This window comes from Aedes albopictus, chromosome 1, assembly GCF_035046485.1.
Source record: "Aedes albopictus strain Foshan chromosome 1, AalbF5, whole genome shotgun sequence".
NCBI lineage: Eukaryota > Metazoa > Arthropoda > Insecta > Diptera > Culicidae > Aedes > Aedes albopictus.
In genome coordinates this window covers 26,550,491-26,573,638 of record NC_085136.1, presented here as the reverse complement: position 1 = coordinate 26,573,638, position 23,148 = coordinate 26,550,491, and the positions used below count along the sequence as shown (strand labels likewise).

General features: G+C 42.1%; 2 protein-coding genes across 3 annotated transcripts in view; both read right to left on the bottom strand.

The window, feature by feature from the left end:
• The window catches only part of LOC109415184 (alpha-protein kinase 1), a 199,512-nt gene that overhangs the window by 100,588 nt on the left and 75,776 nt on the right, over window positions 1–23,148 (bottom strand). The gene's annotated exons all lie outside the window — the stretch shown is intronic.
• On the bottom strand, window positions 547–21,968 carry LOC115256802 (caspase-1-like). The gene is made up of 3 exons (XM_029855766.2): window positions 3,474–21,968; window positions 3,070–3,402; window positions 547–3,007 (listed from the first exon to the last, which is right to left on the bottom strand). Exons 1-3 carry the CDS (start codon window positions 3,826–3,828, stop codon window positions 2,775–2,777), a joined length of 921 nt encoding a protein of 306 aa, XP_029711626.1. The 5' UTR covers window positions 3,829–21,968; the 3' UTR covers window positions 547–2,774.

Here is a 23,148-nt window from a genome sequence, read left to right as displayed (position 1 = left end):
AAAAAATCTCGAACAACAACAAAAATTACAATACATTCTCAAGTACAACTTTTACTCTTTCACGTTACAAATACAAACTCAACTAATTTCTATCTGTCCAAAACAACTTATCTTCTTTAAACCAAACGGTCACGTCTTCTAAATAAAAATCGTCAAAGCGTTCCTTAAAATCCTCAACTGCACCACCTCCGAGATGCCGTGGTGCCAACAGCTGCTCCCACATTGCTTTTCCTACACTTGCACAGCATATCCAGCCCATAAAGTTTTCCAGTGTATTGTCCTACGGCCATTACACTTCCATCCTTCGTTATTTCCGCTTTGTCACCGACGAATCTTACCTGCAAACCTGAACTCGCTACTCGATTAACGGAGAACAGGTTGCAGCTGAGTCCAGGGAGGTACAGCACATCCTTTGCTACGCACTTCTTGGTCTTGCCTCCGACAACCGCATACAGAAAAATATCTCCACAGTATTCCGCTACAAGTTTCTCTCCATTCGCCACTATCACTTCCACTGGCCGATCCAAACGGCGCATTTGACTGAAGTATTGCGAATCTTTTCTGAAATCCGCATACCGGCCAACAACTCGTGCGCCGACAGCCCATGCGCCGGGTTGTGCGCCATACAAAATGTAAATAAACAAGTGTCAAAATGGTTCGCGCCAAGAGCTCTATCTCTCTTAGGGTTCGGTTCCATTTTTTGTCTAAAACATTGAACTTCTTTATGTCCGGAAATAATGTACAATAAAGATATTATTGACGGTAGCAACGCTTTTACTGCATTAAACCACTGATTAATAGTGATTTGGCCAAGGAAAAACTTGGCGCATAGGCAATCGGCGCGCAAATTGTGCGCTGGTCTGCGGATTTGAGTTAATCGTCGCAAAGTGCCCAGCACACATTATACCCTGGCGCGCAACCTAGAGGTCGAAGAGAAACTTGTCGAAATGCTAAACATTCTCGAGAAGCTCAATAACGAGAGTCCTTTACCATGTGGTCCGTCGCGCCAGAATCCAGGAACCACTGCATTTTCACTAGTTCTTCTTCTTTCGATGCCAGGAAACAAACATCTGCACGATCAGAATCACTGTCTTCTTCAATCACTATGTCGGGTTTATTATTGCGATTTCTCACCTTTCCATTGTAATTCTGATTGGGAACCACTGGCATACGGCAGTTGGATTGTTTGTGCCCTAGTTTGCCACATCTAAAGCACTTTGTCCTGTGCCACACATGCCGACTTGCCATAGCTACATCCTGAATGTCACAATCCGGCACCGACAGATTCTGCCTCTTCATTTCCACATCCAGCAATCGCTTTTTGACGAATGCCATTGTCACACCAGTGGGCAGTGTCTCGATTGCCGTAATCACCGGGTCAAACGATGGCGGTAGCGTCAATAAAAAATGGCAAATCGCGTCGGCATCTTCCACTACCGCACCACTTTCCTTCAACTCGCGAATCAGACCATCAAATTTGAGCAAATGTTCCGACAAACCATCGCCGACTCCCTCTACATACTTTAATGTTGGGAGCTGTTTTCTTATCAACAGTTGCCCGGCAACACCACGACGTTCAAACACAGCCTTCAGTGTGTCCCATATCCGTTTCGGAGTCGCACAATCTTTCACCAGCTCCAACTGATTATCAGCGATGGCCGAAACAACTATCGCTTTGCACTTTTTCTCTGCAGCTACCCGTGCCACCATCAGCTTTTTCTTCTCCGACTTTATTTCCACGGTATCGGTAGCCACTGCGCGTAGTTCTTCTATCTCGGCAATCTCCCGGCGGATACAATCAAGTAGATCGTAAGTATCAAGGACGGTTTCGATCCGGAACTTCCAGTTGTGGAAGCCGGAACCGTCGAACGCGGCAATTTTCACTCTCTCGTCCATAGCTGAGCCCAAAACCTGTTGAGAGTAGCTTCCAGTGGACATAAAAAACACGGACCGAGAGAGGAACAACGGGGTTTACGGATCGAGTAAAACAGCAACCGTGCGATTCCACTGTACACAAACGACTAATTTATTCTGAACGTAAACATAAATATACAATAGTTCGATGTCACATCAATGATCATGGTATAACAATTTATATATGTTGTCTTGATACGAGGAGAGCTCGATTGTAACATTTATACACTTTCAACAATTTTGACGTTTCTTGGCCTTGTTGTTTGCAAAATTTCTGTAGGAGTGAAAGAGAAGGAGAGAATTTCATGCAGTGCGCTATTGTTGTTACAGAAGCTTCACTTCAGCAGATCTCAACCTATTTTGTTTCCGAGGGAGATGACACTACCTAGATAGGGACAAAATCTGTTTGTGTCAGAGTTTCTGAATATCGTGCAAATCTGATGGGAAACGTAAAATTTGATTTGGACGATGGTCAAACACAGAAATACGATTTTCGACATTTTATGAGATTTTCAAAATAAGATCAATCCAAATCTAGAAGCCTGGTCGTCCTCGTTAGTAATATGGTAAAAGTTTTGAGTATAAAATGAGTATTAATGATTTTAGAAGGAGGAGGAAGCAGGTTTGACAAGTTTGGGAACGTCCTTAAATTACGTCACGGTATTAGCGGGGGGGGGAGATGTCCTTTATACCAAAAATGTGACATAGGGGGAGGGGAGTTTGAAAATGGACGATGAAGGTAGAGCTGGTGTTACAAAGAATCACGCAAAGAGACTACTGTTATTTGACAGTTTGGTTAAATTTGGTTTTACTCTTTGTGTGACTCTATCGACTCTACATTTTCGCAACTCTAGTTCAAATTAATTCACGGGACCAAAACAAAGCTTCTTCGTCAGCGTCGAGTAGAAACTGGGAATCTGCTTTTTCTTATTCCTGTCCCCATCGGAGTTGCTGATTCGCTGCGAAACGCCATTGTTGGTTTCCGTTAGAATATCGTAGATTGAAGTCGTTTTTAGTGATTCGCAGCTTTCAATAACGTTGCAAAATTCTTGTATAAACCAGCTGCCGGATTCGTTGCGAAATGACTGATGACCTAAAATGTCAACTTAGATTTATTTTAACCGAACACTTACTGGTAACTTTGCATATGCTTACCGTGATGGGAGCTCATAACTACCAGCAGATCGGCAAACTCTGGGTGAATATAGACTTCTGAATGTGAATCAACCATATCCCTGCCGCAGTCGGCTTGGATCAACGTAGTCCTCAGCAGTACTCCTCGATCCAGCTTTCTGCCGCGGCATGCTTGGATGAAGAACAACTTGGGCTTTCCGGCCATCGAGTTCAGCGACGTCGGGGTGAAGTTCTCCAAAAATTTGTGCAAATTGTACGAATCGTCTTGGGCCATCAACCTGTCTCCCTCCTCGCCGTGCGTCAGTATGAACACCATCAAACAATCCGCTTGCTTCAGGTCTTCGTCATATTCCACTTCAAATAAAAATAACATGCGCAATGTACCACAACAATTGCGAAATTCTCTCTTTCATACGATTACTCACGCTTAACGGCAATGCGATTGATTTCGCTGTAGCTGTAGTCTTCGTACACTGTTATATCTTCCTTTGAAAATCCAAGACGTGGCAGCACGTTGAACAGTCGTTTAACATCTTGGTGCGTTCCATCGCGTTCCTCGTAGCTGGGGTCTTCAAACGATACTTGATTAAAGATCAGAACTTTTCCGCGTTTGGTTCCGTTCATCGAGTACGCCTTGTCGTTTCGACCGCTTGGCGTGTCAAAATATACGGATTCTCTCTTCTTCGAGATTGTACCGGACATTTGACTGAATGTTCTTGTGGCATCCACGCTATCAGTGTTGAAGCGAGCCCTTCGGCGTCGGCTTGCGAACACGCCCATGGTTGTTTGCAGAGATTGACTGGTAATCTGTAGTTTGCGATTATATTTCAGTTCAAAATTCGGTTGAGGAAGAGTTTAATAGTCCAATTGTCGACGACGAGTATCGCACGACTGATATCGACCGTTTAACATGCATTTTATTTGAGTGATTGTAGTTCGACGGGCAGTTACCAGTAATTTAATTGGCTGATAACGTGCTAAAAAGATTGTAGATGGACGTTGCGACGCCTATCTGGATCACGTTTAACCTAATTTCTTACCATAGTAAGGTACATATCAAAAAGGACACCATCCCATTGCCCTGAATTCCTTTTCCCTGAATGGTACAAATTGTGTGCATTTTGGCGACGCAAATAGATACTGCACTTTCAAGGAAATGTTGGTTTATCAACATGCTCTTGAAAACCTGTTTCGTTCCTGGAAATACCGATCTTATCTTAATCTACAAGAATCACAGACAGACAAACAGACGTAAACACCCGAAGTACTCCCATCGTACACCAAATTAATGGTCTATTTAAAATTTTGATAGTTGGCTCACTGCTCATCCGTAGCGCTCGCATCGTTTTTGTTCGAGTTAGACGTTTGCCCACTACCGCCACCTAGTTCATGTTTGGCCAAAATCATCATTTTATTAGCTTACACAGTTTAGGTCCGAAATAAATGACGTCCCAACCTTATGGATGATAAAGTCACAGATAAACACATACGTAACACTGGCAAATTTTCACAGGTATTTAAAACTGAGATTCCTACAAAAGTGCTGCTGTGATTCCTCCAGATATTTCCTCAAAATTTCTTGCTGTGATTCCTTCAGGGATTTCCAGTAGTATTTCAAGCCAAATTCCTAAAGAGAAAAATCTGGAAAAACCATTAGAGGAATATTTATAGAAATCCTTGAAGAAATCACAGATTGGATTCATATATGATAACGTGGACATACCTCTGGAGCAATCTCAGCTAGAATTTCAGCATTTCAGCAGTTCCTTGAGACCATATCCAAAGATTTTTTCATTTCCCCAAAAGTTCCTCTTGACATTTTCCGCGATTTTTTTCCAAGAACTCCTTCAAGAATTCGTCTAGGAAATCTTCTAGGATACCTACCGTGATTTCTGCATTGATCTATTGTGTATTGTTCTCAAAGTTCTGTGCCAAAGTTATCCTGAATCGGATACAGGGGCCGCTTTCCGGCGGCAGCAAGAGGGTTCCGTGTCGGAAGATCTTGTGTTAACTGTATTGTCACGCTCCGTATTATACTGGAGCAGGTTAATGAATTTCAAGAGTCCCTCTTTTTAGTGTTCATTGACTACAAAAAAGCTTTCGGTCGTCTGAGCCACGAAAATCTGTGGGACCCCCTGAGACGCAAAGGAGTTACGAATAAAATCGTCAACCTCATGGAAGCGCAGTACGAGGCTTTTACATACAGAGTCCTGCATAACGGAGCTTTGTCGGACCCCATCCGGGTAGTTTGGTACTATCTCCGCTACTGTTTCTCATCGAAGATCATTGTGGGGGCGATTGGCCGTGTACCAAATCGTAGGCTAGTTTGGTAGCCCATCGCAATGGAGCATACGAACGACTTCGATTTGGTCCATGGTGTTGCTCTACTAGACCAACGACGCTTTAACATGCAGAGTCGTCAAGCTTCCAAATGACCAATTGGCACAATTGTCCCAAATGGGGGATAATGTGCCTCTGGAGCCGGCCTTCTGATACCTGAAGCTCGACGACCAGGCTGAACGCTCCTCTACGGCCGGTCTAACCATCAACGTCAGCAAGACCAAATCGTTGGCTGTCAACACGGATCAAGAAGGCTAGGACTGTTTTTGTGAATCTACGGACATCTAATCAAATCAGTCAACGCACCAAATCTCGAATTTTCAATTGCAACGTGAAATCTATGTTGTTGTACGCCAGCGAAACGTGGTTCGTGTCAGCACAGACCACACAGAAGCTACAGATTTTCATCAACCGATGTCTGCGCTTTATGATTCGGGCCTGGTGGCCTCACAATTGGATTTGGAGTACTGAGCTCCATCGACGATGCCATAGGAAACCGATATCAACAGATATCAAGCAGAGACAGACCCAGGACTCGTGGCGACGAATCCTCAACAAAGAAATCAAAGAAGGCGAACCTGGGCGACCTGGGTCTATGTCAAGGCTAAAGCCAGCAGCTGTCCAGGATGGAGAACTTTTCGTTGGCCCTATGTACCCCAAGAGGTGCTCAGGATACATGATTGAGTGAGTGATTACAGAAGAAGTATCTTCTGTGATTGCTACAGGGATGTTTAAAAGGTACCTCCAAAAATTCATCATGGAGATTACTCAAGAGTGAGTGCTGAGTTTCCGCCAAGATTACTTCATATGATTCCTACAGGATTTTCTTTCGAAATTATCCAATAATTTCTTCACAAACTCACCCAGGGATTTTTTGCGGAGTTCCTCTAGTAATTTTTCTTTGAATTACTCTTCGTATTCTGGAAATCATTTTCAAATTTCTTGAGAATTTATGTTGAAAGTGTTCCTAAAATGTTTCTGTGGTTTTTTCAGGCTTTCGTGGTGGGAATCCTACAAGAAGTGTTGCTGGAATTCTTCAAGCAATTCCTGCTAGAAATATTTCAGGATGATTCCCAAGAGAAGTGCAAGAATACTTGGAGAAATCCTGGCAGAAGTTCATTAATAAATTCGTGCAGGAATTTCTAAGGGTATCCCGAGAGAAATTATTGGAGGAATCCTTGAGAAAATCCCTAAAAGGATAACCGGAGCAGTTTTCGGAGGAATCCATTGAGAAATTCCATAAATTTCCAGGAGAATCCCATCAGACATTTCTAGAGGAATTCCAAGAGGATTTCTCAAAAGATTTGGGAAGCCTGCTGGGGTGTCTCTCAAGGGAATTTCTTCTAATTCTTCCAGAAATTTCTGCTATGAATCCTTCAGAGAATTTGTGAAGGATAACTCTAGGAATTGCTTATTGTATTCCAGTCATTACTGCTGAGATTCCTTCAGGAACTTCTACAGTTTTTTTTTCGAAATCTTGAGAAATTTCATGCATTTTCAGCAGAAATATCTCCAATTATTACTGTTGGGAATCTTCCTGGAATTCCTGGATGATTCCCTGCAGGTGGGAAACCTAGAAAAAATCCTGGAGGATTCCTGTCTGAAATTTATAGAAGAATCCCAGCAGCAGTCCTGTAGCAATCCCAGCAGTAGTTCCCAAAATAATCTGAAGAGGATTCCTAGTAGGAGTACTGAGTTTCTGAAGAAATTCATACAGGTATTGCTGGAGGAACTTCAGCAAGAATTTTTAGTGAAAATGCCAGAAGAGTTTTTGGAAGTATCCTTGCAAATATTGCAGGAGCAATCTGAAGAAGAAATTATGAAGGAATCATTGGCACTACAGGCGGAATTTCTGAAAGAATTTCGAGAGCAATTTCTGAAAGTATCTACAGAGAAATCACTGGAAGAACTATTGCAGGATTTTTTTTTTTAGAAAAAACCGTGGAGGAATTCATGAAAAAATACTTGGGGAAATCATTTGACAAATCACAGGAAGAATTACTGGAGGAACTTCAAGTGAACTCCCTGGAAGAATACTGGATGGTATTTCTTCAGCAATCCCAGTAGCAATTCCTAGAGGAACCAATCAGGCATTCCTGGAGGCAATTAAGGAGAAATTTATGAAAACATTCTTTTGGAATTCTGCAACAAATGCCTTATGGAATTCTTTTAATTATTCTTGTTCGGATTGCTTCAAAGGTGTCTGCAAGAGTTCCTTTACATATCCTTCCAAGGATTCTTCCAGAGATTTATTAAAAATTCCTCTTGCTATGTATCCATAGATTTCTTCAAGAATCCTTTCAGGACTATGGCTTAGAATAGCAGCAGATATTACTACTAGGACTTCTCCAGAAATTACTGCAGGGGTTTCTCAAGCATTTTCAGCTGAAAGAACTCCAGAATGATCTGCAGCGGGAGTTACCTGCGTAATCCCAGCAAAAGTTCCTGGTGGGTTTTAGCAAAAATTTATAAAAAAAATCCCAGTAATATTGCTGAAGTAATACCAGTAAGAATTTCTAAAAGAATGTCAAGGTGTTTTCCAATTGGAATTACTGGGAACATTCTTAGAACATTTTTGTAGTAATTCTCGTAGAAATCCTTGCAGGAATCACAGCAGAAAATTTCGAAGGAATCTCAGCTATAAATACTAGCGTTGGCCAAGGATGGGAACACTCACTTGCAAAGAGTTACACTCACTTGCAGTTTTCTCAGCTCAGAAGCGTGCAATCAAGAAACGATGTATGAACGACTTTTGCCATGTGGTTTTTGTCTAAAGGTTTGCCGAATAGGGTAAGGATGGCACACGCATACCGAAGTCGTGAAGGAGCTGCAAGTGAGTGTAACTCTTTGCAAATGAGTGTTCCCATCCCTGGCATTGGCATGCTTCTCACTCTCCTAAATAAGCACAAGACAGAGACAGATGGAAGAGGGTGGTCTAGCCCTCTCCATCATCCCGCTTTTCTTAGAATAGGGTTTCGAACTACTTGGGCACCCACGTCAATATCCGGCACCTCACAGCAAAACAAATCAAAATATCACTTGCCGCATATTTTCCAAACGCACTTACGTAGCAATAACGGAGTAGCATCTACGGGCGGTTAATCAAGCTCAAGCCATAGGGACCATTCCGACGTTCTCTGTCCACTTTTACAAACTAGACATATGTACGAGTGTACTGTAAAAAAATATTCAAATCCGTTGTGTATTCGCTGAACGGCGAGATTTTTAGTTCATATGCGCTGACTCAGGCCGATACGGGTTAAGGACGGTGAATATACTAAAAATAACATGCACCAAGGTCATCATTTTAAATGGGAAACAAATCGGACAAAACTACAGTGCCGTACCATTTCAGGACATAAGAGAATCCAGCGAATTTTGGGTTGGCTATAGCTAAATTAATTATTATATTTATTTATTGTCGTTAACTATGTCATAGACCTATTATTACATTTGTGTTCTTATAGGCAAAATAGTCATATTCAACATGGACTTCACAATTTAGTTTGCATCTCGGGAAGAAGAAAATAACAAAAGATGATGAAACTTTCATCATCGTTTTCAAGCAATTTGAAGACTAAATCGCCAATTAACCATAACCTAAAAGGGAATACGAACTAACAAAACAAATATAATAACTTACTTTGTACCGGAAAATAACTCAACAATAACTAATTTTATAAGAACAAATCGAGGGCAACATGTTTTTAAATGCAGAACAACTGAATCAGTTATTATTGAGTTATTGAGAACAATGTAAGTACAAAATTAGTTATTTCTGAAAGAACATGTTCGGTTTCTCAAAAACCGAAAGTTCCAGGAGAAAGTGTGAATGTTTTAGGATTCTGCGTTTCCAGGAGCACCTAATACAATCAATTGGTGTTGCAAAGCTCAGTGATTCCCAAGCTGCAGTCATGGGCCATGCTAATTATGCTCGGACTGAAAGTCCGAGGAGATAGTCTGAATGCTTTTTGGATTCTATATCTCAAGGAGAACTAATTGTAATAAAGTGTTATAAAGTGGTGCAGTGAAGCTAAGAGGTTTCCAACCTGGGGTAACGGGCCATGCTTATTTCTCAGGAATCAAGAGTGCCATGGGAAAGTAATAATAGTTTTCAGATTCTGCGTCTCAAGAAGCAATTACATATTACAATAAAGTGGCGTTGCAGAACGCAGTGGTTCTCGAGCTGGGGTCACGGGCCATGCTGATTTCGCAAGAACCTGAGCAAGTCTGAGGAGAAAGTGCGAATGCTTTTAAGATGCTGCGTTTTAAGTAGTATTTATTACACTATACTGGTGTTGTAAACCTCAGGGGTTTCCAATTTGGGGTCACGGGTCATGCAAATTTCTCAAGAATTCAGGGTGCGATGAGAAAGTGAAAATGGTATTTTCAGATTATGCAATTAGTGGTTCCTAATCTGGGGTCATAGGCCATGCTAATTTCTCAAAAGCCGGAAGTTCAAAGTGTCCTCAAGGATTACTTCTTACAATAAAGGGGTGTTACAAAGCTTAGTGATTCCCAATCAGAGGTAACGGTCTATTTGGCGATTAGTAATCTAGTATGGATCTGTTCATAAACCACTTAGAGTTGTAAGTCTTAGACAAAATTTTGGGAATTCAGATGCTCCTCGTCATCCTCAAGCTCCCATGAGATCTGCCTCAAACCCCATGAGAACATATGAAACTTCCTGAAATTACTCTGCGACCCCCTGGAACTCCCTGAGAACCCCTGAAACACTCCTGGAACCCCCTGAAATCACCTGAGACCTCCTGAAAGTTTCATTTCATTTAGTCCTCAAATTTATGGTTTTTGAGAATTTCGCGTGGCCCGTGACCATGAATTGAAAACCACTGATCTTTGAAATGCATCTGTATTAAAGATATTGCTCTTTGAGATGAACAATCCGAAAAATAGTTTCACTACTTTCTACCACTTCCGGCGCATCAGAACTTCCCGTGACCCGTGACGTCATATTGGTAACCACACTTGCGGTTCTCGAGATAAGTACTCACGTGGCCTGTGGACATAGATTGGAAAGCACTGATTTTTCAACGTATCTAAGAAATACTGATCAATCCGAAAAACACTTGCACTTCCTCCTAGCACTTTCGGTTCTTGGGATTTTTTTGGCCCGTGACTACTGATTTTTTAGGTTGGGAACCACTGAACTTAGCAATACTGCTGAATTATTGATTTAACTAAATAACTTTCAACTTTGGAACGCCTCAAAACCTCCTGAAATCCCTTGGAACACTCTTGAAATGCTCCTGAAACCCTTTCAGCACCTCTCTCTGTAACCCCTGGAACGTTCCTTAAATTTTCTAAAGTTCCTTGTAATGCTCCTAAAACCCTCTAAATCCCTCTAGAACGCCTATGGACCTCTTTTGGGATACCCCTGGAATACCCCAGAAACCCCAAGGAACCACCTAGAACCTCTCTGAAATCACCTAACATCCCCTGAAACGCCCTGGAGTGCTGCTGAAACGCTCATGAAACCCCTTAAAGTCCCTGGATCTCTGCTGAAACCCGTTGCAACACCTCTGCAACCCCCGGAGATACCTGAAACACACCTGTAACAGCCCTTGGAGGCTCCTGAATGACCATGAAGCCATTTTACATAAACTCCCTGCAATGCCCTGAAACTCGCTAGAACGCCCATGAAACCCCCCGGACCACCTTTAAAATGCTCCGGATAGTCCTTGACATCCGGATAGCCCTTGGAACGCTCGTGAAACTGCCGGTAATCTTAAATGTGGTTTGAAAAATTTTCGATTAAAAAGCCGCGATATGATGTGGCGCATGTATGGGTTTGGTTACATCTGACAACTTCCGGCGAGACACCCGGAACCGGTTTAGGAACACTATTGGTAGTTTTGAATGTGGTTTGAGTCCCTTTAAGGCCATTCATAAACCACGAAGACCAAACTTTGGCCATCTGAGAACCCCCTTCCCCCTCGTAGACTTTTGTCCATATGAAATTTGAAAATTTGCATGGAGCGTAGGCTTTGGCCTGACCCCTCCCTACCCCCAAAAAGTCTACGTGGTTTATGAACAGCCCCTTTTCTTGCTAACCGTTCATATATTACCAAAAAAAGCCGTGGTTTGATGTATCGCTTGCGTGGGGTTGGTTAACTTTTTCATCTGATCACTTTCGACAAGACCCCTGGAACCGGTTCCAAAACACTACCGGTAGTCTTAAATGTGGTCTGAGACTATTTTCTTGCTAACCGTTCATTGGGTTTTCGAAAAAGCCGCTATGTTACGTACCTCATGCACGTTCACTGTTACGTTTGATCACTTCCAGTGGGACACCCGGAACCGAATCCACTACACTGCCAATTGTCCCAAATATGGTAAGAGACTATTTCATTGCTGAACATCCATCCGGTTACATTAAAAGCTGCGATTTAATGTATCGCATAGATGGGTTTGTTTCACATTTACATTTGACCCCTTCCGGTGGGACACCCAGAACCGGTTCTGCGACACTCCTGGTTGTCCCGAAAATACTAAGAGACTATTTTCTTACTAACCGTCATTAGGTTATTTTACCACTTGCGGCGGGACACCCGGAACCGGTTCCAGGACAGTACCGATTGCCCTAAAATGATCTGAGAGTAGTTTCTTGCTAACTGTTCATGAGATTTCCTAAAGAGCCGCGAATTCATGTATCGCGTGCATGAGTTCGGTTCATCTTTGCAATTGACCAATTCCGACGGGACATCCGGATCCGGTTCTGAAGCACTACCGGTAGACTTAAACATGATCTGAGGCTATTTCCCAGCAAACCCGTCCATCAGGTGATCGAAAAAGGTGCTATTAGATGTGTCGCATGTATGGGTTTGGTTCACATTTACATGTGGCCACTTCCGGCGGAATACCCTAAACCAGCTCCGGGACACTACCTGTAGTCTGAGACGTGGTCTGAGGCTATTTTCTTGCTGACCTTCTTTCAGGTTATCGAAAAAGCCGCTATCTTATGTGCCGCATGCATGGGTTTGGCTCGCTTCTACATTTGGCCACTTCCGGTGGGACACTCGGAATCGGTTCCGGGACACTACTGCCGTAATTCTGCAAAGTACTCTTTCGGTAGCTTAACAAATTTGTAGCTATTTTGAGAGACATCGTTTCTCAGCCGAATCCCTCCCTCTTCCCACTTTCCCATCGCGAAACATCACGTGCAATGCCATCCATCACGCAAGTCAAGGTCGCCCATATTCACCACTAACAGACAACGACTTAGTAGTAAAATTGTTTAGATAGTAGGTAGGCAGGCAGGCAGATAGGTACCTGCCTTCGCGAAAAAGATGATGATGCCATCAATCAAAACCACGAGTTTCGCATCCATAGGCACGCGAATATGCTCGCGCCATCGTCAGTCAGTGACGGTCCTCCTTATGGATCGATCAAACTTTCTTGGGCGAGCTCGTCATAACAAACGACGCGGCGCCGCAACATACAATGAAACGTGAGGGGGTGATTTGGGGTAGTATGCACCGTTGAGGGACGAGATGTCCACTTTTTCTATGACCAAGCTAAGCTCAGAATTTCTCAAAAAAGTCCAGTTTTCAAGAGCCCAGCATCTTTATCGAATGATTCGAAAGCTGGATGCATTTTACCCCGACTTCCCCCACATTGTGACAGGTTCTCGACCCCACTTCGTTTGTTGTTATCGGTAATTGCATAAATCAGTTTTGATGTGGGAAAGCCCTAGTTTGCCGCCTCTCTATAGGGTTGCACCGCACGGCCGACTTTTCGCCAAGAGTTGGCTGAGACAGATCGAAACTCCTCTCGGCAGTCCATTGCGAGCGAGGTCGTCACCGAGAGGGCTAATTTTTTGAAACTTTCAATCCCTCATTCTTTGACTGACATTTTTTTTCTGCGTTCCAATCATTAGCAGTTGCGTAGTGGAACTAACGCTACAACACACCCCTGCTGCGCTTAAAGGCTGCTTGCTTGGATCTCGATCGCGATCCTCGATTTGGTGGTCGTGAGCGTGACAACCCTCCATGAAAATTCCGTAAAGCCAGCGGAAAAAGTCGTGAGCCGGCTTGGCGCGTTTGTTGGGCTGTGATATAGAAATGGTTCAATCGCAAATCGATGACTGGATTCCGAAAATGCTCCGCCCTCCTAAGTGGCCCTTTCACGCGACGACGACAGCAAACGAAGGTCTCTATAATTTAGACTAATTTGGAAGATATTACGATAATCGTTTATCTTCCACTGTATTATTGATCAATGCTTCAATAACTGATGTTAATGATAATTCGAAGTTCAACATTTATAAGATTTAGTATACACAAAAACTTATTTTATGCAATTCAGTATCATAATTTTTATTTTTATACAACTCATTTCGGTATCACAATGCCCAGTTTTTCCGCACTACTTTATTATGCAACTGAAAACAGTTGCATAATGAAAAATTTGTTGCCTAATGTTTATTATGCAACACATTTGAGTTGCATTATGAACCTTAAGCAACTCGAATGAGTTGTGTTATGAAAAATCTTTACGAGTTGCAAAAAGTTGTTTTTTTTTCAGCACGAGTCGTACATTTATCCAACGAGGCTTACCGAGCATTTCAGGCTAGGGACGTAAAGGGGGGGGGGGGGGGGGGTGGTTTCAGGAATACCCTTCGATCCAAGGGGTTTCAGTGGCATTTAAAAAGGATGAGCTATTTAAATGTAATGTTTCTGAAACCCGCCGAAAATCCTCAGAAAACTTCCTGAAATGCCTCCGAAATCCCCCTAAAAACCCTCACGAAAACCATGAACCGCACAGGAGATCTTCTAAAACCACCGAAAACGCTTCCCTAAATGCCACCGAAATGACCCTAAATCCCCCTCGAACCCCATGTAACGCACCTGGGACCCTGGACCACCCTGGAAATCCTTGAGACCCCCTCAGATACCATTGAGGTCCCCGAGACGCTCCTGAGGCCTCGTACCCCCTGGAGCGGACTTGGTGTGATGGTTGAAGCACGTGATTATCACGGCGAGGACCTGGGATCGAATCCAACGATAAACCTGCAAAATGAGTGTTCTCCCTTCGGACTTCGGAAGGGAAGTAAAGCGTGGGTCCCGACATGAGCTAGCCTAGGGCTAAACAGCTCGTTAACACTCCAAATACTGTGATAAAAATACTACGCGGAATAGCATGGTCGGAAAATAGTGGGAACTGAAAGTTTGAGCAGCTCGTTCTCAGCCGCCTGTGAACCGATTTTAAGTTTCCTTTCAGGGATCTCCGACCCAACTTTTCTACTTTTATTTTATACAAAATTCATGTTTTTAGGTTTGCTCGTTTTTACTCCAGCAAAGCCTGAGCAAGTAACGTTTTTAAAATATCTGATATATTTTATTTACATGCCAAATTTGAGCCGTGACTACATAAAATAAATGCAAAACGTGATTGCTGCTCACAAGTCATAGTGCAGAGGTAATACAAAATTATCGCAAGTATCTTGAACATCCCTTTTCAGCAAAGTTGTCTAGATTGATTGGTGCTACACTTTTATGGCTATGGTTTCGATCTAGATCGAAACGATGTTCTAGTGTTTTCGATATGCATGTATTACATTCCGACGTGTTCGAGTTTGATCTAGATCTACCGAAATGATATAGATCAGTTCTTTTTGCCTTTCTCGTATACTAAGTGTGCTGGAAAGGCTATATGTTCACTCCAAAAATGAATTTTTGATAAAAGGCCCGGAGGGTCGAGTCACATATACCAATCGACTCAGCTCGACGAATTGAGGTGATGTCTGTGTGTACAAATAAACCCACATCACTTTTTGGCAGTAAACCTCAACCGATTTTAATGACCGATGGTTCATTCGACGCGGAATCTGGTCCCATTGTTTCCTATTGAAAATGGTTCGGATCGGTCTAGCCGTTCCGGAGTTATGGCCATTTAGGTGTTCCGGACCGGTACCCCTGGAAGGGGTCAGACATGAAAATGCAACAAACCCATGCATGCGACCCATCAAACCACGGCATTTTCGTTTATCTGATGAACGGTAAGTAGGAAAATAGTCTCAGACCATATCTGAACCGGTAGTGTTCCGGAACCGGTTCCGGGTGTCCCGCCGGAAGTGGCCAAATATAAAATTGAACATAACCCATTAATGCGATACATCAAGCAGCGGTGTTTTCGGTAACCTGATGAACAGTTAGCAGGAAAATAGTGTCAGACCTTATCTGAATCGGTAGTGTTCCGGATCCAGTTCCGGCGGGGGTCCCGACGGAAGTGGCCAAATATAAAAGTAAACCAAACCCAAGCACGCAACACATCAAATCACGCCTTTTCCAATAACCTGATGGCCGGTTATTAAGGAAGTAGGGTCAGGCCACATTGGGGACTGCCGATTGTATTCCGGAACCAGTTCCGGGTCTCTCGACGGAAATGGCCAAATATAAAAGTGAACCAAACCCATGCATACAACACATTAAATCGCGGCTTTTTTATAACCCAATGAAAGATTAGCAAAAAACTAGTCTCCGACCATATCTGAACAGGTCACTACCACACTTTCCGGATGTCCCGTCGAAAGTGTCCGAATATAATAGTGAACCAAGCCCATGCATGCGACACATCAAAAAGCGGCTTTTCCGATAACCTGATCAATGGTTAGTAAGAAAATAGTCTCAGACCATATCTGATCCGGTCTTGTTCCGGAACCGTTACCGGGTGTCCCACCGGAAATGGCCTTATATAAAAGAGAACCGATCCCATGTATGCGATACAACAAATAACGGCTTGATGACTGGTTATCAAGGAAGTAGACTAAGACCACATTAGGGACTGCCGCTAGTACCGGGTGTCCCTCCGAAAGCGGCCAAACATAAAATTGAACCAAACCTATGCATGCGACACATCAAAGCGCGGCTTTTTTGATAACCTTATGAACGTTAGCAAGCAAATAGGTTCAGACCATACAGGGTGGTAGGCTCGTGAATGCAAACTTTTCAAGGAGTGATAGAGGATCATGAATGGTGAAAAAAAAATTCTACGCATATGGTCAAATCTCAACCGTTACGTAGTAATTGAACTTCACATGTTTTTGTATTGCATGCCTCAAACTGGCTATAACTTAAAAACTTATTAATTGATTCCTTGTGCAATTTCGATTGCTTTGGTCAATCATTGAGTAGCCACTACGAATTGTGCGGTCATCTATGCTCATGCTTAAACTGGCTATAACTTGAAAATGGTCAATCTTATCACAGCTTTTTAACCCTCACTTGAATGATTATTAAATTTTCTACCCAAAAAAGATCTTTGAATCTATTGGTTTAGTTAAAAAACTTAGTTTTCTAAAGCAGATAATCTCGAAAGTATTGTTTTTTATTTGTTTTTGAAATTTATTTTTGAAAAATGCGTAATAAATTTGAGATTTCTCCTAGGCAAATGTGTAGCCCCTATTCTATTCTACAATTCGTTCTTTGGCATCAAAGGTCTAGCTCCTCTCGTGTTCTTGTAATTCCGAATTCCACATCGTATTTCAGATCATGAATTTGCAACTGGTCAAAATCTTCATATATGCAAGAGAACAAAATCATGACCAAAGCAATCTATCAAATCACACCATTTCAAATTCCTGTGGTGTTATTTATATTAACAGGATGGATCAACGTGTTATGGGAAAATTACAATTTGATCGCATCAACACTAAATAAAGTTTTTTTCCAATCTCCTTTTGCGTCTAAAATTACTGTGCACAATTTGGGTTCATAAGAAGGTCAAATTTTACATGAATCGTATTTAGCGTATAAGTGTTCTCAGGATCGGCTAATGTCGACGTAAAGATCATGAGTACATATTCGACGAGAAAGGCACTATCACCACTAGGTGGATCAATCTGGGTTTTTTTTTATATGGTTATGTAGTATTCTAGATATGCATCCTGAAGGGTTGGAGTCTTTGAAGAAGTGTCTTGGGTTTATTGACACCCAAATTACAAGCTTCGATCTTGATCCAGATTTGCTGTAACTGCTCTAGAGTTTTTTTTTTGCATGTCTCTCCAGAGCATTAGAACTTGCATCCTAGAGGGCAATCTTCGGCAAAGTTTAAGGTTGATAGTTACTACATTCAACATCTTCGGTTTTGGTATAGATCTGCTGTAACTGATCTAGATCAGTTGTTTTCTTTCGATTTATCTCTCCAAAGCTCTAGAAAAGCACCTTGTTGGAAGACAGTCTTTGCATAAGTGCTTCTGATTAGTTGGTACGACATTCTTACCTGTTTGGTTTTGATCTTGATCTGTCTAAACTGATCTAGATCATTTATTCTTACTCAAAAGCTCTGGATATTCTAGATCAAAACTGAAGAAGTAAGAATGTAGTACCAATTAATTTAAAGTACTTTGTCGAAGACTCCAACTCCCAGGATGCATATCGAGAACGCTAGAACATCGTATTGAAAGATAAAAGATGAGTTTGTGCCGATCTAGATCAAAACTGAACACCAACCAATTCAAAATACTTTGCCCTGTAGGATGCATATCGAGAACACTAGAGCGTCGTATTGAAATATAAAATTTATCTAGATCAGTTTCAGCCGATCTAGATCAAAACCATAGTCATAAAAATGCAGCACAATCAATCTATACAACTTTGCTGAAGATCCTAACCCTCTAGGATGCTAGGATGTTCAAGATACTTGCGATAATTTTGTATTACCTCTGCACTATGACTTGTGAGCAGCAATCACGTTTTGCAGTTATTTTATGTTGTTACGACTCAAATTTGGCATGCAAACGTGTGAACTTCTGGCATTACGTATGTCTAACATACCATTTCGGTTGGTTATCCGAAAAACAACAACATTCGTGTTGATGCAAACGTTCCTAAAAAACCTCGTACCCTCTGACACCCTCTTGGAACACCCCTGAGACCTCGTGATACCCACTGAAACACCTGAAACGCTCCTAGAACTACCTGAAACACCTCTGACACCCACTAGAAATTCCCTAGATCTCCCTGAGATCCCTAGAAGCGCCCCTGAGGCTCCCTGGAACCCCCTTGAGACCACCTGAAATGCTCTTGGAATTCCCTGAAACGCCTCTGAGACCCGCTAGAATGTTTCTAGATCTCTCTGAGACCCCCTTTAATTCCACTGAGATCTCCTGACAGCCCCTGAAACCCCTGAGTCCCCCTTGAAACGTCCCTTTCAAGGGGTTTTCAGGGTCTTTCTGGGAGTTCCAAAGAGTATTTCAGAGGCACGGTGACAAAATCTTTGCCATTCTGTGGCGAAAAATCCGAGGTACATGACATTTCGAGAGGGTTAAAGGGGCGCTTCAGAGGATCTCAGTGGGTTTCAACGATGTTTCAGGCGACTTCATGGGGCTTTCAGGTTTTGAGAACGTTGCAAGAGATTGCAGTGAAACAGGTTATAAGTGGCTTTTTCAAGGTTCTCATGAAGATTGGAGGAGCGGCTCCGGAGCTTTAGGAGCTTTCCAGGTGTTTCCAAAGAGTATTAGATTTCAAAGGGCTTTTGAGATATTTCAGGAACATTTCAGAACATGTCAGGGGGTTTTCAGTGGTTTCCATAAGGTGCCAGGGTGTTTGAGGAGAGGTTTTTAGGGGTGTTTTAGAATGTTTAGGCGATTGCAGAAACATTTCAGAGCGTTTCTGATACGTTTCTGGGAGTTTCAGGGACGCTATAGTGCGTTTCAAAGACATCTCAGGGTTTCTCAGGAGAATTTAAAAGGGGTTTTCAGGGTCTCTTAGGGAGTTTCAAAGGGTATCTCAGAGGCTCGATGTCAAAATCCCTGACATTCTGTGACGAAAAATCCGAGGTACATGACAATTCGATAATAATTAATTTTTTGACACCTTGAGAGGATTTCAGGGGCATTTCAGGGGATGTGAGGGGCTTTCAGGGGTATTTCAGAAGGGTTACAGGGGTTCTTCAGAGGGTCTCAAGGGGTTTCAAGGATGTTTCAGTCGCCTTCAAGGGGTTTTCAGGTTTTGAGAACATTACAAGAGATTGCAGTGAAAAAGATTTTAGTAGCTTTTTCAAGGTTCTCATGAAGATTAAAGTAGTGGCTCTGGAACTACATGAATCCCTCTGCAAAGCTCCTTATTCTCCTTGAAATGCATCACAAAGGACTTTTGAGACCCCTAGAATAAGTTTGAAATCCTCTGGAATGAAATGGAAATCTCTGAAACTTCCTAAAACTTCTTAAAACTCCCTGAAGCATTCGGTAATTTTTCAAATCGGACCTGAAAATCTCTGGAATACCTTTGAAAGGCACCTAAAACTACCTGAAACAACCTAAAACCCTCTGGAGCCTCCTAAAGCCCATTTGAAACTCATTCCTATTAGGCTCCCGGGGAACTTCTGAAAACATCCAGAGCCTCATCCAAATCCAACTATTACAATGGTGTCAGGGTTTTTTTTTTTTTTTTTTTCCTTCTAAACCATAGGGGGATAAATCTGCTCATCAGACACCCTAACAGGAAGGTTAGGGTAGTGTGGGGATGAGGCCGTCTTCTACAATGCCGGTAGAAGCCAGGACTACTCTCTCCTCGACCCACTAAAACACATTCCTATGGTCGCCAAACCCTACGTCTCTCCGGAACCACCAAGAAGGTATTGCTTCAGAGAGGGGCTAGTGCATATCGCACCCTCAAGGTTAGCTGCCGTAGCCTAGCAGCAACGAACATCGATGACTCGCACTGGAGAGTCCATCACGATAGCATGCTGGCGCTTAGCCAGTTTCCCGAGTGGTCCTCGCCACTCCCTTTGTCCTCGGAAGGCGGGCAGGGTCAACCCCGCCCGCGCCCTACTGACACCCTACTGGTGTCAGGGTTGCTTAAGGGAGAGGACAATAGAGAGTCTCAAACAAGATTAAGGGCAAATTGGTCATAGAGGTGTTTAAGGAGGTTCATAACAAATATACTTGGTGAGGTGAAATGGAGTCCCAAATGCAGATCTCAGGGGTCTTCAGAGGGACGCCAATGGGGTTTAAAAGGGAGGCAAAGTGAGGACCAATTATTTTTAAGGGAGCAAGAGGTTACAAAACATATCAGTGGGGGTTCTTCATAAGGTTCCAGGGAGTTTAAGGAGAGTTTTTTTTGGGGGCGTTTCAGAAAGTTTAAGCGATTTCAGAAACTGATATGTTTCTGGGGCTTTCAGGGATTCTCTAGTGCGTTTCAGAGGCATTTCAGGGTCTCTCACGAGAATTTAATAGGGGTTTTCAGGGTATCTCGGGGAGTTCCAAAGAGTATCTCAGAGGCACGGTGTAACGATATGATTCGGTGACGAAGAATCCAAGGTACATAACAGTTCGATAATAATTTATTTTTTGACACCGTGAGAGCCAGGAGGAACTAACGCCGGAAGGTCTCAGGGTTTACACTCCTTTTTTGCCTATCTTGTACAAAAAACGTGTAAATTGTACTGAAAGACTATATATTGATTGGGAGAGTTAATTAATAAATTCTAATCATCTCAGTTCGACGAATTGAGTTGATGTCTGTGTGTATGTATGTGTGTATGTCTGTGTACAAAACTAGGTAACCACTTTCTAGGCACTTCGGAAGATTTTACGGATTTTAGCAAGAATCGAACGGTCGACACGTTCCGAAGGAATGGTCTTCTTGGGGACTCGGGCTCAGCACTGGTGGAACTGGCTAATTTTAAAACTGATTAATCAGGGAGATCACAAAATTTACGATGCCGGTCAAAATTTTAAGATTGCGACCCAAAATTCAAAATGGTGGCTGTTTAATGGAGTTATCGATTTCAAAATCCTGCAAAATGGGTATATTTGGTGATGGAAGGATGCCCGGAATTCAAAAATGATGACCGTACAATCCAAGATGTCAGCCTAAAATCAAATATGATGGGACAGAATTCAAGCTGGCGGATGTTTTATGAAGGCTCTGAAGTAATGCAAAATGTAAAATTTATCAGAAGTCCAACATTGATAAACAGAAATCTAGATCGTGGCCTACAATTTGATGCAGCAACTATTTTATGTAGTTTATCGCTCGATAAACTGCATAAAAGCCACATCGAGCTCGATCGTTCGATTTTCTGGATATCCTAGGTCATCCAAACTGTTCTTGAGCTTAGATCCTTAAGTCTACGGGTGTAACAGTAACTTTTTTTATTGCACAAAGCTACGATTTGTATTCTTTCATGTCCAGTAAGTCTTCTGAAAGTTCAATAGACAGTATCAGATCAGTCAGGATATCCTTGGTCATCCAAACTATTTTTGAGTTCAGAGCCTGAAGTCTACGGGTGTAGTGGTAACTTCTGACATTACACAAAGCTACGATTCCAATCTATCATGCCCAGTAAGTCTTATGAAAATTCAAAAGACAATATCAGATCAGTCGGGATATCCTAGATCATCCAAACTGTTCTTGAGTTCAGATTCTGAAGTCTATGGCAAGGTTGCGACCATTCATTTGCAAAGATTTACATTCATTTGCTATTATCTCAGTTCAGAAGCATGCTATCGAAAAACAATGTATGGATGAATTTAACCTTGTAGTTTTATCTGAAAGTTTGCCGAATAACATTGGGGTCGCACACGCATTCCAAAATCGTAAGCGAGCTGTGAAGGCAACTTTCCACAGCGTGAATGTAATTTACATTCACCGCGTGGAGAGTTGACTTCACAGCTCGCTCACGACTTAGGTATACGTTTACGACCCCAATGTTATTCGGCAAACTTTCAGATAAAATTACAAGGTTAAATTCATCCATACATTGTTTTTCGATAGCATGTTTCTGAACTGAGATAATAGCAAATGAATGTAAATCTTTGCAAATGAATGGTCGCAACCTTGGTCTATGGGTTAAACGGTAACTTATTTCATCATACAAAGCTACAATTTGTAATCTATCTTGTCCAGTAAGTCTTCTGAAAGATCAATACACAGTATCAGGTCAGTCAGGATATCCTAGATCATCCAAACCGTATTTGAGATTACATCCTAACGTCAACGGGTGTAACGGTAACTTTTCTCGTTATGCAAAGCTATAGATATGTAATCTGTCATGTTCTTCTTAATGTTCAATTAGCTGATGTGGAATATTTCAAAAGTTTCTTGGAATGATTATTGATCTGATCCCAGTTTAGTTATGTGTAGTTACTATTTTTATCTTGAGAAATAGCCGTCATAGCCTTAGATTATTGAGAACTGAGTTCCAGAACACTTAGAATAACCCAGGATACCCCAAAAACTCTAAGAAAGCCTTTTGACCTTTAACTATTCAGTGAACTTGATTGACTTTGTAGGGTTGATCTATGTAGCGGGAAAGTTCTCAGTTGTAGGGAAGTTTAAGTAATCCGGAAATATCTCAAAGATAATTGGAAATAGCTCTGAGTTTCACAGATGCTCATGGATCTGGGTGGGTTAGACTAGGTAAGTAACGGAACTTTTTATAGCACAAATAATGACTACAACGAATGCAGATTTCATAAAATGAGTTTTGAGCTATAATCCGAAACACCGACCAATGGGAAATGCCTCAAAAGTGAGTGACCTTTCTTGTACACAGACATACATGAACACAGACATACATACATACTAGGCCTGTCCACTTTTTTTAATTGAAGAGGCCTAATACATACAGACATCATCTCAATTCGTCGAACTGAGTTGATTGGTATATGGACTCGACTCTCCGAGCCTTCTATTGAAAATTCGGTTTTTGAGTGAACATATAGCCTTTCAGTACACTTTGGTGTACGAGAAAGGCAAAAAAATCGAAATATGTTAAAATGGTAAACAATTCTGG

Coding starts and splice junctions, on each gene's coding strand:
- LOC115256802 (XM_029855766.2), bottom strand. CDS start 3,828: ATGGGCGTGTTCGCAAGCCGACGCCGAAGGGCTCGCTTCAACACTGAT. Junction 3,403..3,473: donor CAATCGCATTGCCGTTAAGC/GTGAGTAATCGT, acceptor TTTTATTTGAAG/TGGAATATGACGAAGACCTG. Junction 3,008..3,069: donor AGTTATGAGCTCCCATCACG/GTAAGCATATGC, acceptor TTGACATTTTAG/GTCATCAGTCATTTCGCAAC.